Genomic DNA, 12803 nt, shown 5'->3' on the forward strand with positions numbered 1-12803 from the left:
ATTCATGTAGATCACCAGATTCTGGGTTTCCCCACTTTTAATGCTCTGCCAGGCCTTTACTGCAGCAGCTTTAGTTGTTGTTTGTTTGTGGGCCTTTCTGTCCTTAGTTTAGTCTCCAACAAGTGAAGTGCATGTTCAGTTGGGTTGAGATCAGGTGACTGACATTCAAGAATTTTCCACTTCTTTGCTTTAATAAGCACCTGGGTTTTTTAGGCTGTATGTTTTGGGTCCTTGTCCATCTGTATTATGAAATACTGCCCAATCAGTTTGACTGCATGTAGCTGAATCTGAGCAGACAGTCTGTTCTGTGTCACATCATCATTAAACACTAGTGTTCCAGTGCCCCCCCCCCCCCCATGCTTTACAGCTGATGTGGAATGCCTTGGATCCTGAGCTGATGCCTTTATACTTTTTTTCTTCCCATCATTCTAGCAGAGGTAGATCTTGGTTTTATCTTTCCAAAGAATATTTTTCCAAAACTGTGTTGGATTTTTTTTAGATGGTAAATGGCCTGTATTTGTATAGCACTTTTACTAGTCCCCCCCAAAGCACTTTACACACTGGTGGAGGCTACTGACAGAAGCGAGGCTGCCATATCGCGCCATCGGCCCTTCTGGCCAACACCAGTAGGCGGTAGGTGAAGTGTCTTGCCCAAGGACACAACGACCGAGACTGTCCAAGCCGGGGCTCGAACCGGCAACCTTCCAATTACAAGGCGAACTCCCAACTCTTGAGCCACGATCTTTGTGGCTCAAGATCTTAGATCTTAGCAAAGTCCAATCTACCCTTTATATTATTGAGGTTTATGAATGGCTTGCACTTTGCAGTGAACTCTATGCATTTACTTTCATGCAGTCTTCTCTTAATTGGTAGACTAGACAGGAGCCTACCTCCTGGTGAGTGTTGTTCACTTGGTTGGCTGTTGTGAAGGTGAAATGATTCTGTGATCATAAACCACTGTTGTCTTCCATGAACACTAGGTCTTTTTGTGTTGCTGAGCTCACCAGTACTTTCTTTCTTTCTCGGCGTGTATCAAACTGTACATTTGGCCACTCCTATTATTGTAGCAATTTATCAGATGGGTTTTTTCCTGTTCACAGCTTGTGGATGGCTTGTTTCACTTGCATGGATCACCTCCTTAGGAGCTCATTTGACCCCATGTTGTCTATTTAAACCAAAGTCTTCCAAATGCCAGCACCACACCTCAAATCAACTCCAGGCCTTTTATCTTTTTAATTGATAATGACTTAACAAAGGAATTGCCCACACCTGCCCATTAAATAGCCTCTGAGTCAATTGTCCAGTTACTTTTGTTCCCTTTAAAAAGAGGGCGACACATGTTAAGGAGCTGAAAATGCTAAATCCTTCATTCAATTTGAATGTGGATTAAATGAAAGCTGACAGTCTACTCATCATGTCTATCCATTATATAACTATAATTGGGATATGTTTCAGTAAACCGGTAAAAAAAAAAAACATTTGTAAGTGTCCAAATATATATGGACCTAACTATTATAGTATGTTGTTGGTTGGAGCTATTACCAGTAAAATACATTGACAGTTGTTGTAGTTTTGCCTCTGTACACCACTACGTAGATTTTAAATTAAACAATCAAGATGTGATTGAATTGCATACTTTGAGTAAAGGGGTTTTCCACAAATGTTTCATTAACAGAATCAGACATTTTTATACATAATCTCCCATTTTCAGAGGCTCAAATTAATTGAACAAACTAAAAGGATTTTAAATGTAAAGATTATTTTATTACTTGGATGAAACTTTGCAGTCAGTGACTATCTGAAGTCTACAACCCATGGATATCACCAAATGCTGTTTCTTTCCTTCATATGCTCTGTCAGATGTTTACAGCTGTTATCTTCAGTTGTTGCTTGTTTGTGGGTTTCAGTAACTGAAAAGCTGCCCTACCTGGCTGAAATCAGGTGACTGATTTTAACCCCTTTTTTGCCTTGGGAAATTCTGGAGTTGCTTTTGCAATATGGTTTTGGGTATTTCCTGTGAAGCACTGTTTGATCACTACGGCAGAATTAAGCTGAATGCTTTAGCGAGTATAGCCCTGTACACTTCAGAATTCATGCTGCGACTTGTGACAGTCCCATCTGGCAGCCAGACATTCCCCTGCTATAATATTGCCTTCATCGTGTTTGAAGATCATATGATATGCTTTGGATCATTACCTGTTTTTCTCATTCTCCATATGTTTCTTTTCCCATCATTCTGGTACAAGTTCGTCTCAGATTCATCCAAAGGTTGTTTTTTTGTCAGAACTGTGAGTGCTCTTTTAGATATTTTAGCAAAGTCTAATGTGACCGTCCTCTTCTTGAGTGTTGTTGTAAATGCTTTGTGCCCATTCATGAAGAAAACACTTGATTGTGAACTTTAATATATCTACCCTTGGTTTTTCAGCCTAATGATGGCCTTCCTCACTTGCACTGACTTCTCTTTGGTCCTCATATTTAAAATGACAGTCAACAAGTTGAATCAACTTCAGAAATTATGTCTGTCTCCTTTGTCAGGGTGAGGAGTTAGGCCATTCGTGAGGGACTCAGAGTAGAACTGCTACTTCCTCCACATCTGGGCTCATCTTATCAGGAGACGGCCCTGGGCAGACTCAGGACATGCTGGAGAGATTATATCTCTCAGTTGGCTTGGGATGTGGTTGCCACCACAACCTTTACCTAGATGAGTAGCAGAAAATGGATGGATGGATGCATTTGTCACGAAATAACAAGGGAACAGGTCTCACCTGCTCATGAAACTTCTTGTTTGTCAGTGGGCCAATTATTTTTGAACCTTTAAAAATAGGGATATATATATAAAAATATATAATTCTAAACGTTTGTAAACCCCTGGAAATAACGATGAACATCTGCACTTCAATCACATATTGTCCTTGTTAAGTTTGAAGTTATTTAGATCAATTTGGGGTCATCTTCCTATAATTAGGCGATGTCGGGGGTAACAACCTCCCAGATGTGGTCACACTCCTCTGTGATGATTTATTATTTCAGTAGTTCAGATAACATAGCTCAGAAATAAAACTTCCACTCACTGTGACGTCTACTTTTGCTGACGTCAATATGCCTGTGACAGTGGGCACTGCACCAGTCTATAAATAAATGTAAATCGATGAAGGGATGCATGATGCCATAAATCCCTACCAGCAGCACAATACAAACACACATGCAGACACTGATATATATAATCTGCTTTTTACACTATGCATGCTTTTGCCAACTCTGTATGCATTGTGTTTACATACTGGCAATGCTACTGTGATTGCATGTGGGTGGATGCAGAATTCTGTAGAACAAAAAATACAGATTTTTAATCAACAGCTTTAAAAACATCTGATAATCTAATTTATCGCAAAGCTGTTTTGTGAGCATTTGTCTCAACAGGTGTGCATGAGGAATACACAATTGTCATACCATATACTGAATGATGGCTGAGAGTATCTGGATAATCCATTCATTGCATTGCCTTTTAGGGGAAAAACTAAACACTGAAGACTTGCAGTGTCTCTGTCAGCAATGTTTTGCTGTGGCTGGGATTGCTGCATAATGACCACAGCAGCAACAATAGTTGCAATATGTCTTCCCGAAGGGCTTTTGGATTGTAATATTAGCTTGGTCTACAGCAGAGCCACTGACTCACATTTGTCAGACATACACATAAGAGCAAGAACCTGGACGATGCTACAAAGTATTCACATGAACACAATACATATGGACGATTAGCTCTTTCAATCATCTATTTGAAAATATATCTGAATGATGACTTGCTAAAATTCCAGAAAATCCCTCAACTGCAAATTGTTTCAGGGTTTTCTTGCATGTGCGGCCCATTTCAAGTCTCCCAACAGAAATTCAACGGGGTTTCAAACTTTGGCTTTCACTGGGGCAGTCCCTCAATTTATTCTCTTTAGAACCATCCCTGGGTGGATTTGATGGCACGCCTAAAATCATTGCCCTGATGAAAGGAGCACTTCAGAGAGATGGCCTTTTGCTTGCACAAAATGTCGAATCTGAACAAAGGACGAAAAAAAATCATAGTATAAAATTATGACCACAGTTGGATAAATATATCCTGATACATAAAGCCTGTCAGGACACAAAACATCTATTGCACTCCAGTACCCTGTGTGTATCACTGTGTGTTATGGAGCAAGAGCTTTTTATTTCTCACAGGGTTTAACTGATAAAACCCCACGCATGTTTTATTGCAAGAACTCAATGGTTTCTGGCTGCACTTATGAAATGTGATTTAAAAACAAGACAGTGCTGTAAGTATGTCTGTAACTTGAAGTCCCAAAGCAGTATTTAATCTTCCACTTTCTTTAGCCTCTCCATGCTGCTAAAAATGGAACAGCTAAGCATATTAACATAAGATTCTGATAAGGAAAAAGTAATTAACATGCAGTTCAGACAGATGAATGTCTTACTCTATTATAAGCAAAAATTCAAATCCACAACACACTTCGGTTATGTTTTATAACAGCCTCTTTCAAATGAGCTTAAAAGAAACACAATGGGTGGCCTGCTGCTGCCTTCTTGCCTCCTTTCACATCCTCTCTACCATATCAGTGCTTTGGGATTTCTTTTTTCTTCTTCGGTGACTGAGCACTTCATATTCCCAAGCCAATTCTGTTATTTCAAAGATTAAGGGTACCTAATTAGGTAGTCAGGCTTTGGCCAAAGACTGAATGGGACTCAAGGTGTATGTGGGCTACATGTAGCAGCTAAGTGCATTGAAGTTTCATTTAATTCTACAGATGCTTCTGAGGCAGGACAGCCATACAACAATACATCTGCTGATGAAAATAGGACTAAAACGCTGTCAGCTTATTCACAGGGGGTCACCACTGTGAGCAGCTCCACATGTTTGATTACTACTTTTTTTTTTTTTACACCGGATGCACTTCCTGACTCAACCCCAAAGGGATTTGTGTCTCCTCCCAGAATCAAACTGGGGCTCTTTCACTTGTTGAGCAAATGTGTAAACCACTACACTACAGAGCCATGAAAATAACACTTGACTAATAAACTATTTACTCCAGAGTAATGTCTGCTTTTTATCCTTTTGGTTGCTCCCTTAGGTGGTCTCCACAGTGGATTATCTACCTCTATCCCTAACATCCTCCTCTGTCACACCAACCCACTGCATGTCCTCCTTCACTACACCCATGAGACTATCTGGTCTTCCATATTCAACATCCTTTGTCCAGCGTATTCACTGTAATTTCTCAAAACACGACCAAACCATCTCAGCCTTGCCTCTCTCAACCTGAGCTGTCACTGTGTTCACTTCTAATCCTGTTCCTCTTTGTTTTCTTTGAACTAGAGTTAGCTATTTTAGATTTATATATCTTAAAAAATAAAAGTAGATACTGGTGATCTGTTTTTAAAGATTTATGTCTTTATTCCTAATAACTGGACTTACAAACAGGGGCCGAGGCTGCATCAGTTGGTTTGTTGGTTTATTTTATAGTAATGCAACTTTTGCTTCAGAACACTGTCTTGATCAGTAAAACTGCAGTTTGCATTGGAGCGGTTCGCAGCCGAGTGTGAAGCAGCGGGGATGAGAATCAGCACCTCCAAGTCTACCATGGTCCTCAGCCGGAAAAGGTTGGAGTGCCCGCTCAGGGTCAGGGACGACTTTCTGCCCTAAGTGGAGGAGTTTATGTATCTCAGGGTCTTGTTAATGAGTGAGGGGAGAGGGGAGATGGACAGATGGATTGGTATTGTGACTGCAGTGATGCGGAAGCAGCACCGGTTCGTAGTGGTGAAGACAGATGAGCATAAAAGTGAAGCTCTCGAATTAACAGACCCTTTACAGGTTCATCTACATCCCTAACCTCACCTGTGGTCATGATATTTGGGTATTGACCGAAAGGACTAGATTGAAGATACAAGCAGTGGAAATGAGCTTCCTCTGAAGGGTGGCTGGCCAAACAAAGAAAACTATGAATACTAAATCAGAATAAAAATCTAACCTGAGCAAAGGTAATATTCAAATTGAAGACTAGAACAAAGTCAAACAGAAAATGTCAAACAGAAACTGAGTCTCCAAAGTGAAAACACTGGATTGTTACAAACAGAAGTACCGTATGTACAAAAGAACTGGGAAGCCCACTTTCAATTTACTGGTAGCATCACATAAAAGTTGGGACACACTTTGGGCCATGTTTAGCACTGTGCAGCATTCCCTCTTCCATTAAGTCTGTAAACATCTGGGAATGTCTGAAAAGACCAGCTGTTGAGCCAACTATAACTGGTCGACCTAACTTCTTGGGACATGTTGCTGTTCATTGCATTCTGTTTTATTTACATTTTAAACAGAGTTTTGTTTATGATTTTTTAATTAGGGTTTGCATTTATAAGAGCGAGAAGAACATGTGGAAGATATATCATCTATACAAACCAGGTCATTCAAATCTACTGTTCAAAGCTCTGTGTGCATTCACATGTAGCTGTGATTTTCTCTCACACACAATGCCCCAGTAATCTTTGCAGCTGTGCAGGTGTTGGTTGTTTCATGCAGTTTATAGGTTTGGGCTCAGGCTGCAGGCAGTCAGCTCCATTAGAACTGCAGCTTTACTAAACATATAGACACACTCCAAAAGAGGAACGCCTCTAAAGGCTCTTTGTCCCAGACAGGCCATCAGATCAGATCAATTAGTTTGTTTCCATTTACACACACACACACACACACACACACAGACACACAGACTGTAAACTCTAAAACAATAACTACAACTACAGACTGAGTGAAGCTGCATTATACAGAGGAAAAGATGCAACATGAAAGAAATAAAAGGTCGCCACTGTGGGCGAGATCAGATTACACAACCATCTATCTGTTCCATGATTATGATGTTCTTTCTCCTCAGTCTATGCTTGTGACTCGCAGCCCGCAGTCATCTAGGTCACAGTTGACTAACAGCACTTCCTTAATGGCAAATTCATGCAAGTGTGTGTGTTTTTAACAGGTTAATGGTTCCCTGTCATTCACAACTCACCTCTCCTGTGTCACGTAACATGCTTCAGCTAATTAAAGGCTCACATGGAACTCAAAGTTTTGTTTGTTCCCTCTGTGGGAGCACATCTGTGACCCTCAAAGCACGCACGTGTGCGTAATTTTCCACTGACAGAGCAAGTCATTTGTGTGATTCTGCCTGTTTTTATATCCTGGCAACCGGACCTCTTTCTTTACTCTTTTCCTCAAGCTCAACATCTGCCACCGTACTGAGGTGGGATTATGGCTCAATAATTTCCCCAACAGATTAGCACGACTGTACCACAGGATCAGTTCACTGCCAAAATGGCTGCCTGTCCTTGAGGTTCTGTCCTTTACCAGCATCTCGGCGGAAACAGTCGACCCTCACCGAAGCTGCTTTGTGACTAAAAAGACGTGATAGTGTTAATTCAAATATCATGTGAATTCAAAGCTGGAAAAGATCAGAACTTAACTGCACTGTATCTTTATAAATAAACTCTAGCTATGTTTTGCTTTCTTGGGACATCAGAGGTATTTGTCCTCCAGATTTTCCCAAAGTAATGCAACTTTTTTAAAGGATGGTCTTTTTAACTTTACTGAAGCTTTTTGTTGATGTGCAGTGAAGAGACAGTAATGTTAAGAAGCAAAATTGCGCGTAGAAAAAAAGACAGCGCCTTTTCCAGGGAATTAATCTGATGTTTTATGCCCTTTGAATTTTTTAAATATTAAAAAGGTATGAAATAATATTTTTGTTCACCTAGTTAATGACAAACTGTTAGAATGCAAACAAATGATTCTATGTATTACACTTAGCCAATTTCAAAGATCCACCTGCTGATGACTTTAAACACCTCAGTGTAGTGTCTCAGTATGAAAATGAAATGTGAGTTTGATACCTCTGAAAACGCCGAGCAGGCTGTCCCAGAAACATGTCAGATTCCCAGAGCAGGGTTGAATGTCCTACTTAGACTGCTGATAAAACCTGCCTGTGATGCAGGACGTCATCTTTAAGATAAGTATTATTTGACAAGGTGTTCTCGAAAAGCATCAAAGAGGATAAAAACTACTTGTTCGTCCCGAACAAGTAGAGCAGCAATGATTTGAATCCCCGTGTCCTAGCTGAGCGGGGCAATCGATGCTTGGCACTAAAATGCTCTCTGACTCCAACGGGACTGCAAAGGAGCTGTGAGTGGAGTCAGAGCTCGCTGGCTACTGTAAAGACTTTGAGCTCTTGATGGAGAGCTTTGAAAACACAAGAGGCAGGAAAATGATGCGCGTATGAGCAAAAAAATTGTTGCAAAAATAAGCCTGAACTTTCAAGTCTTTTGAGATTTCATTCCTGACTTGACCAATCATAACATTGATTTCACGCTCTGTAACAAAACAGTTTTTCAGCAAATCTTTTGAGACAAAATTTCCCTTCTCCTCCTTAACTGTGTTTCTCTGGCGTCTCCTATTTTTATCTTCAAACTCCAACAACACCCCACCTCCCTTTTCAATGCTGACCCCTCTGCGCTATTCCCCACACACAAGCACTCTGAATTGACAGCAGGGATATACACCCTGACTCAGACAACTGGGTCTGTCACTTCCAGACTGAGCTTTGTTTCTGAGAGCCTGGATTGGCACTTGGCGCCATAGCCCCAGGTTATTTAAACGTGTCCATAGCACGGTGACATTACAGATCTGGTGCAGACGCATGTGACAGCGCTTCACTAAGAGGAGGGGATGAACATGAATGGTGGAGAGGAAGAGGTAATGGTGAGAGAGTGAAAGAGGAAAAGAGATAGCTGGGGGAGGTAGGATGAGAGGGACGGCTGTTTTGACTGTATCAGCCCACGAGTAGCATGACTCATACACACCTTATTCAATGCCACATGTTGAATTCAGCCTCCCTGTAGCTCTCTCTCTCTAATTGTTTTCCTTCTAGAAAGATTACTGCCAGCTCAAATGGCTGTGTGGGTAAAAGACTGTAATATATACTGTAATTAAAAATCACACCTTCTACAATATAGTACACAATAAGGTTAAATAATCAAAAGCAAACACTAAAGCGGGCTGAGCACTGAGTTTTGTGTTTTTAACTAATTCTCAGTCATCTGGCCCAAAAATTGAAAAATAAATAAATACTAGTGCCAAAGTCCAGAGGACCAAATGATTCCCAAAGACTCTTCTACACCATTTCCTAATTTTTGAAGAGTTTTTCACATATCTGTGATTATACACGCTCTTTCAAACTAAATGGCTGCCAATAATTGGACGTGCTGGTCATGCCTCATTACTATAATAATGTATTGAGCGCCTTAAAAAATGAGAGTTTTAGTACAGTTTTCACATAACGTGGAGACTTCTGGAAACTAGAATGTTGCTCTTTAAAGTACACATTCATTCATTAGATGGGGGCTTATTGGTCACGGTCACTAAATGGATTCTATACCACTAAACTAATTAAAATGAAACTTTGGGGCCGATGCCAAATAGTTGCTGTAAAGCGACTAAACTGGGAACTGTGACAGTTTTGTGCTTGATGGGCTTAAAATGCAGACAAATGCACGATGTGGAGTGCACTAAATTATTAACTGTAACTGAAAATCACTTATAGTAGCAGGCCTGGGAGTGATACTGTGAACATTTGAAAATGAATACCTGTTTAGTTGGTTTAGTTAGAGATCTGGAAGTCATTGCAGTTTGTTTTGACTGTGTCTGTAGGCTTGTTTTTGCTGGTATTTGGATTTATTGATTTACATTTCTGTTAGATAAATGAAAGTAGTGAGGGAAAATTAAGTCGCCTCAATCAATACAATACTTTCCTTTATTGCAGGTACTGCATACGCAGTGCATGAATGGCACTAAAAAAATTACACTGTGCCTACTAAAATGAAGCACTCAAGTTTGTAACAGTAAGACTAAACTTTATCAGTGGTTAAACTAAGGGTGTCCAAAATACAGCCCATGGACCAAAACCACCCTGCCAAAAGATTTAATCCAGTCCTCAAAGGGCTTTGCAAAGATGGAGGTCTGAGTCATTGTCAGCTTTACAATCTTTTGTTGAAAAAGACAATTAGAAGCTTTTGACCAACATCCCGGTGACAGTTAACCGGAGTAGCTGTCATGATGCATTTCACTCATTTTGGACCTTAGAGTTCTTTGCAATGGCAGCACACTGGCTGAATGTGGACATTTTGTGAAATTTCACTTATTTTTCTTAAAACATAGTAGTTTATTAATTAAGTTCAAGTTGCTGTTTGTTCTATGCAAAGGTTGTGCTAGTTGTGAGATCAAATTTGGCTGCATGGGGCGAATGGACTAAAAAGTCAATTTATGCAATCAGTAAAGAGTATCTGCTAACATTTACACAATAATTATTTCCCAAGCGTGACATTACCTCGCCTGTTTAGTACTTGGAGAAAGACATATATATATAAAACTGACAATTTGCTTGATACAACAACATCTGTTTGTCCAGTCCTATATCCATATTCTTCCATGGTTGCACTTCAGCTTCAACTGATTTGTACTTTTTCCAGTAGTTGTATATGTAGTTACTTTGTATCTAAACCAAATATTAAAAAAAAAAATTAACAAACCTCTAAAAAAAATATATATATATAATGCAGTATCATAGATTAAACGTGGAAGCTGACATTATTCGCCTTTTATGCCAAGGAAACATTAATAATTCTTAATTATTACATTAATTGTTATTATTAATAATGTAATAATTAACCCTTCATCAACGTATCTTTGAATCGTGCAGATATATCTAAGTGAAACTGTTCTATTCCCAGCCTTACTGCTGTTATCCATTTTTACATTTTGCATTTTCCTAAAAGAAATTACCTCTCTTTTCCCACCACCTGAGCCCCATCAGCAGCACCGTGTAAGAAATCAACAGGTTGCAGGTGCTATGAAACGCAAAGGTCCACAACACATCACAGACATGGTGGAGAGACAATTATACAGATTTTAACACAAGCTTACATAACGCTAATATTTGAAGAGCTTCTGGCCATTTCCTCTCCCTTACTGAAAGCTGGCTAATCATGTCAGAGACTTCCCAGCTCACCTCTGGTCTTACTCCATCTGTCTCTGGCCCAGACAGGATGCTAGGAATCAAAAGGGTGACATGACTGTTAGGGCAGGCTGCATCAAGTCCATTAAGCTGCCCAACTGCATGCCAGGGTGGTTATAATCAGTCTGTTCAAATGTTAACGATTGTCAGTTTGAATGAAGCCTGGTGTGCTCACTGGCTTTCTTATCCATACTGCTAACGAGATTCTGTTAGAGGACATGACACATGCACATCAGCAGGACACTGGATCAAGACAATTTCCCCTTCAAACCACAGCTTTCCCACAAGCTGTCCCCCTTCTGCCTGTATGGAAACAGACCCTCGGCTCTTTATAGAACACCATGTGAGAATGGCGTCAAGGTCATTTGAGGGTAACTAAGCAGAAATAACACGCCGTTTAACTAAAAGTCAGCAGAAAATCCACCACACTCTCTTCCTTTTATTCTGCCTCGTGCACACGCGTCGTTCGGACCAGCAGTTTTTAATGAGCGCTGTGTTGGGCCGGAGGAAAATATCTAATCAATAATCTGCTGCACTCTCACAGCACCGTGTCCACGGCATTTCCAGAACGCAATCCTTCATGTATTCTTGTGCGTTAGTCCCAGGAGCTACGACCCCTCTGCGCATTTCAATGCTCTCCGGAATCAGTGCACGTGTTCGCAACTCAGAACAACATCAACAACATCCCCCGATTACAGCATCATCCTGTAGGGCAGGAAACACACCTTAACACCATACAAAATGTTTTACTGAGGTCTCTTAACCATTAAAATGTTTAGGTAGAATAACGAAATAAAAAGAATATTATAAACCTTCCAGAGTGCTCTCAATCTTTGAGTTTGAGAGAATCTCGAAGCATGGGACTACAGTTGTCCGAGGTTGTGTGCACCCTGCTCAGTGCCAGCCCACAGTGTCAAAGCAATGCAGCACACAGTAAAAGACCACTTTACCTGGTAGCACAGTATACTCTCGGGGTCGTTGACTTGCGCGCTCATGGTCTCCTGGTTATCCTGCTTTACCTTCACGGAGTGTAAAGTAAGACTTTCACTGAGCCGCTTTGCGCTGTTTTCGGACGTTTTGAGTGAACAGTCACGAATGGGCTACATCAGCTCCTTTTGTTTCTGCGGCCATATTAAGTGTTTACATCTATCTCAAAGGACTAAAGCGAAGAAAATTGTTATTTTGCTCCTGTGTTGAGATGATTTCCCAGTCGCGCTTCGAGCTCCCCTCCCTCCTGCTGTAGCTGTGTGAAAGCAGGATGCAGAGAGCATCACTGCAGCCTCATCCAATCAGAGCGCAGAGGTAAGCAACGAGCTGCGACGCATTGCTGCTACCAACACGTTGAAGCCAAGACTATTATGAGCCTACGGAGCTTCTTTACAGTGTTCTTTCCAGCAGTTTCCGGTTGTGCGACTACTGTGTACAGCAAAAGGTTCAATTCCGTCTAAAACGACTGCATAATCTTAATATGACAAATAACTCAACCTACACAATAATTTATACTAACAGTATTTATCTTGTTTAAAGTTCATTGGTGCTTCTCCTGTTTATTGTGCGTATGTTAGCTTTCTGTCTGTGAAAAACGTTTAATTAATAAACTTTATTTACTTACTGTAGCGCAGATCCCACCAAACTAAATGTGAAGCTGGTATGTTTTAATGGGACAACGACGCAGATCTTATTAATGCTAGTAAGTGGTCTGAAATACTGAAA

The 12803-nt window shown here is 40.5% G+C and overlaps 1 protein-coding gene across 2 annotated transcripts in view; it reads right to left on the minus strand.

Moving 5' to 3' along the window:
• The window catches only part of slc4a8 (solute carrier family 4 member 8), a 30010-nt gene extending 17585 nt beyond the window's left edge, over nucleotides 1-12425 (minus strand). Inside the window, exons 1-2 of one of the 2 annotated variants that reach the window (XM_040028839.1) lie at nucleotides 12165-12425; nucleotides 12041-12132 (exon numbers count right to left, since the gene is read on the minus strand). In XM_040028839.1, the coding sequence (XP_039884773.1) occupies nucleotides 12041-12085 (45 nt within the window). In that variant the 5' untranslated portion in view covers nucleotides 12086-12132; nucleotides 12165-12425. Of the gene's footprint in view, nucleotides 1-12040 lie in introns of both variants that reach the window. The other variant, XM_040028838.1, reaches the window with a different exon arrangement.
• Nucleotides 12426-12803: the final 378 nt, after the last annotated feature.

Source organism: Simochromis diagramma, unplaced genomic scaffold, assembly GCF_900408965.1.
Source record: "Simochromis diagramma unplaced genomic scaffold, fSimDia1.1 OVJJ01000483.1, whole genome shotgun sequence".
Classification (NCBI taxonomy): domain Eukaryota; kingdom Metazoa; phylum Chordata; class Actinopteri; order Cichliformes; family Cichlidae; genus Simochromis; species Simochromis diagramma.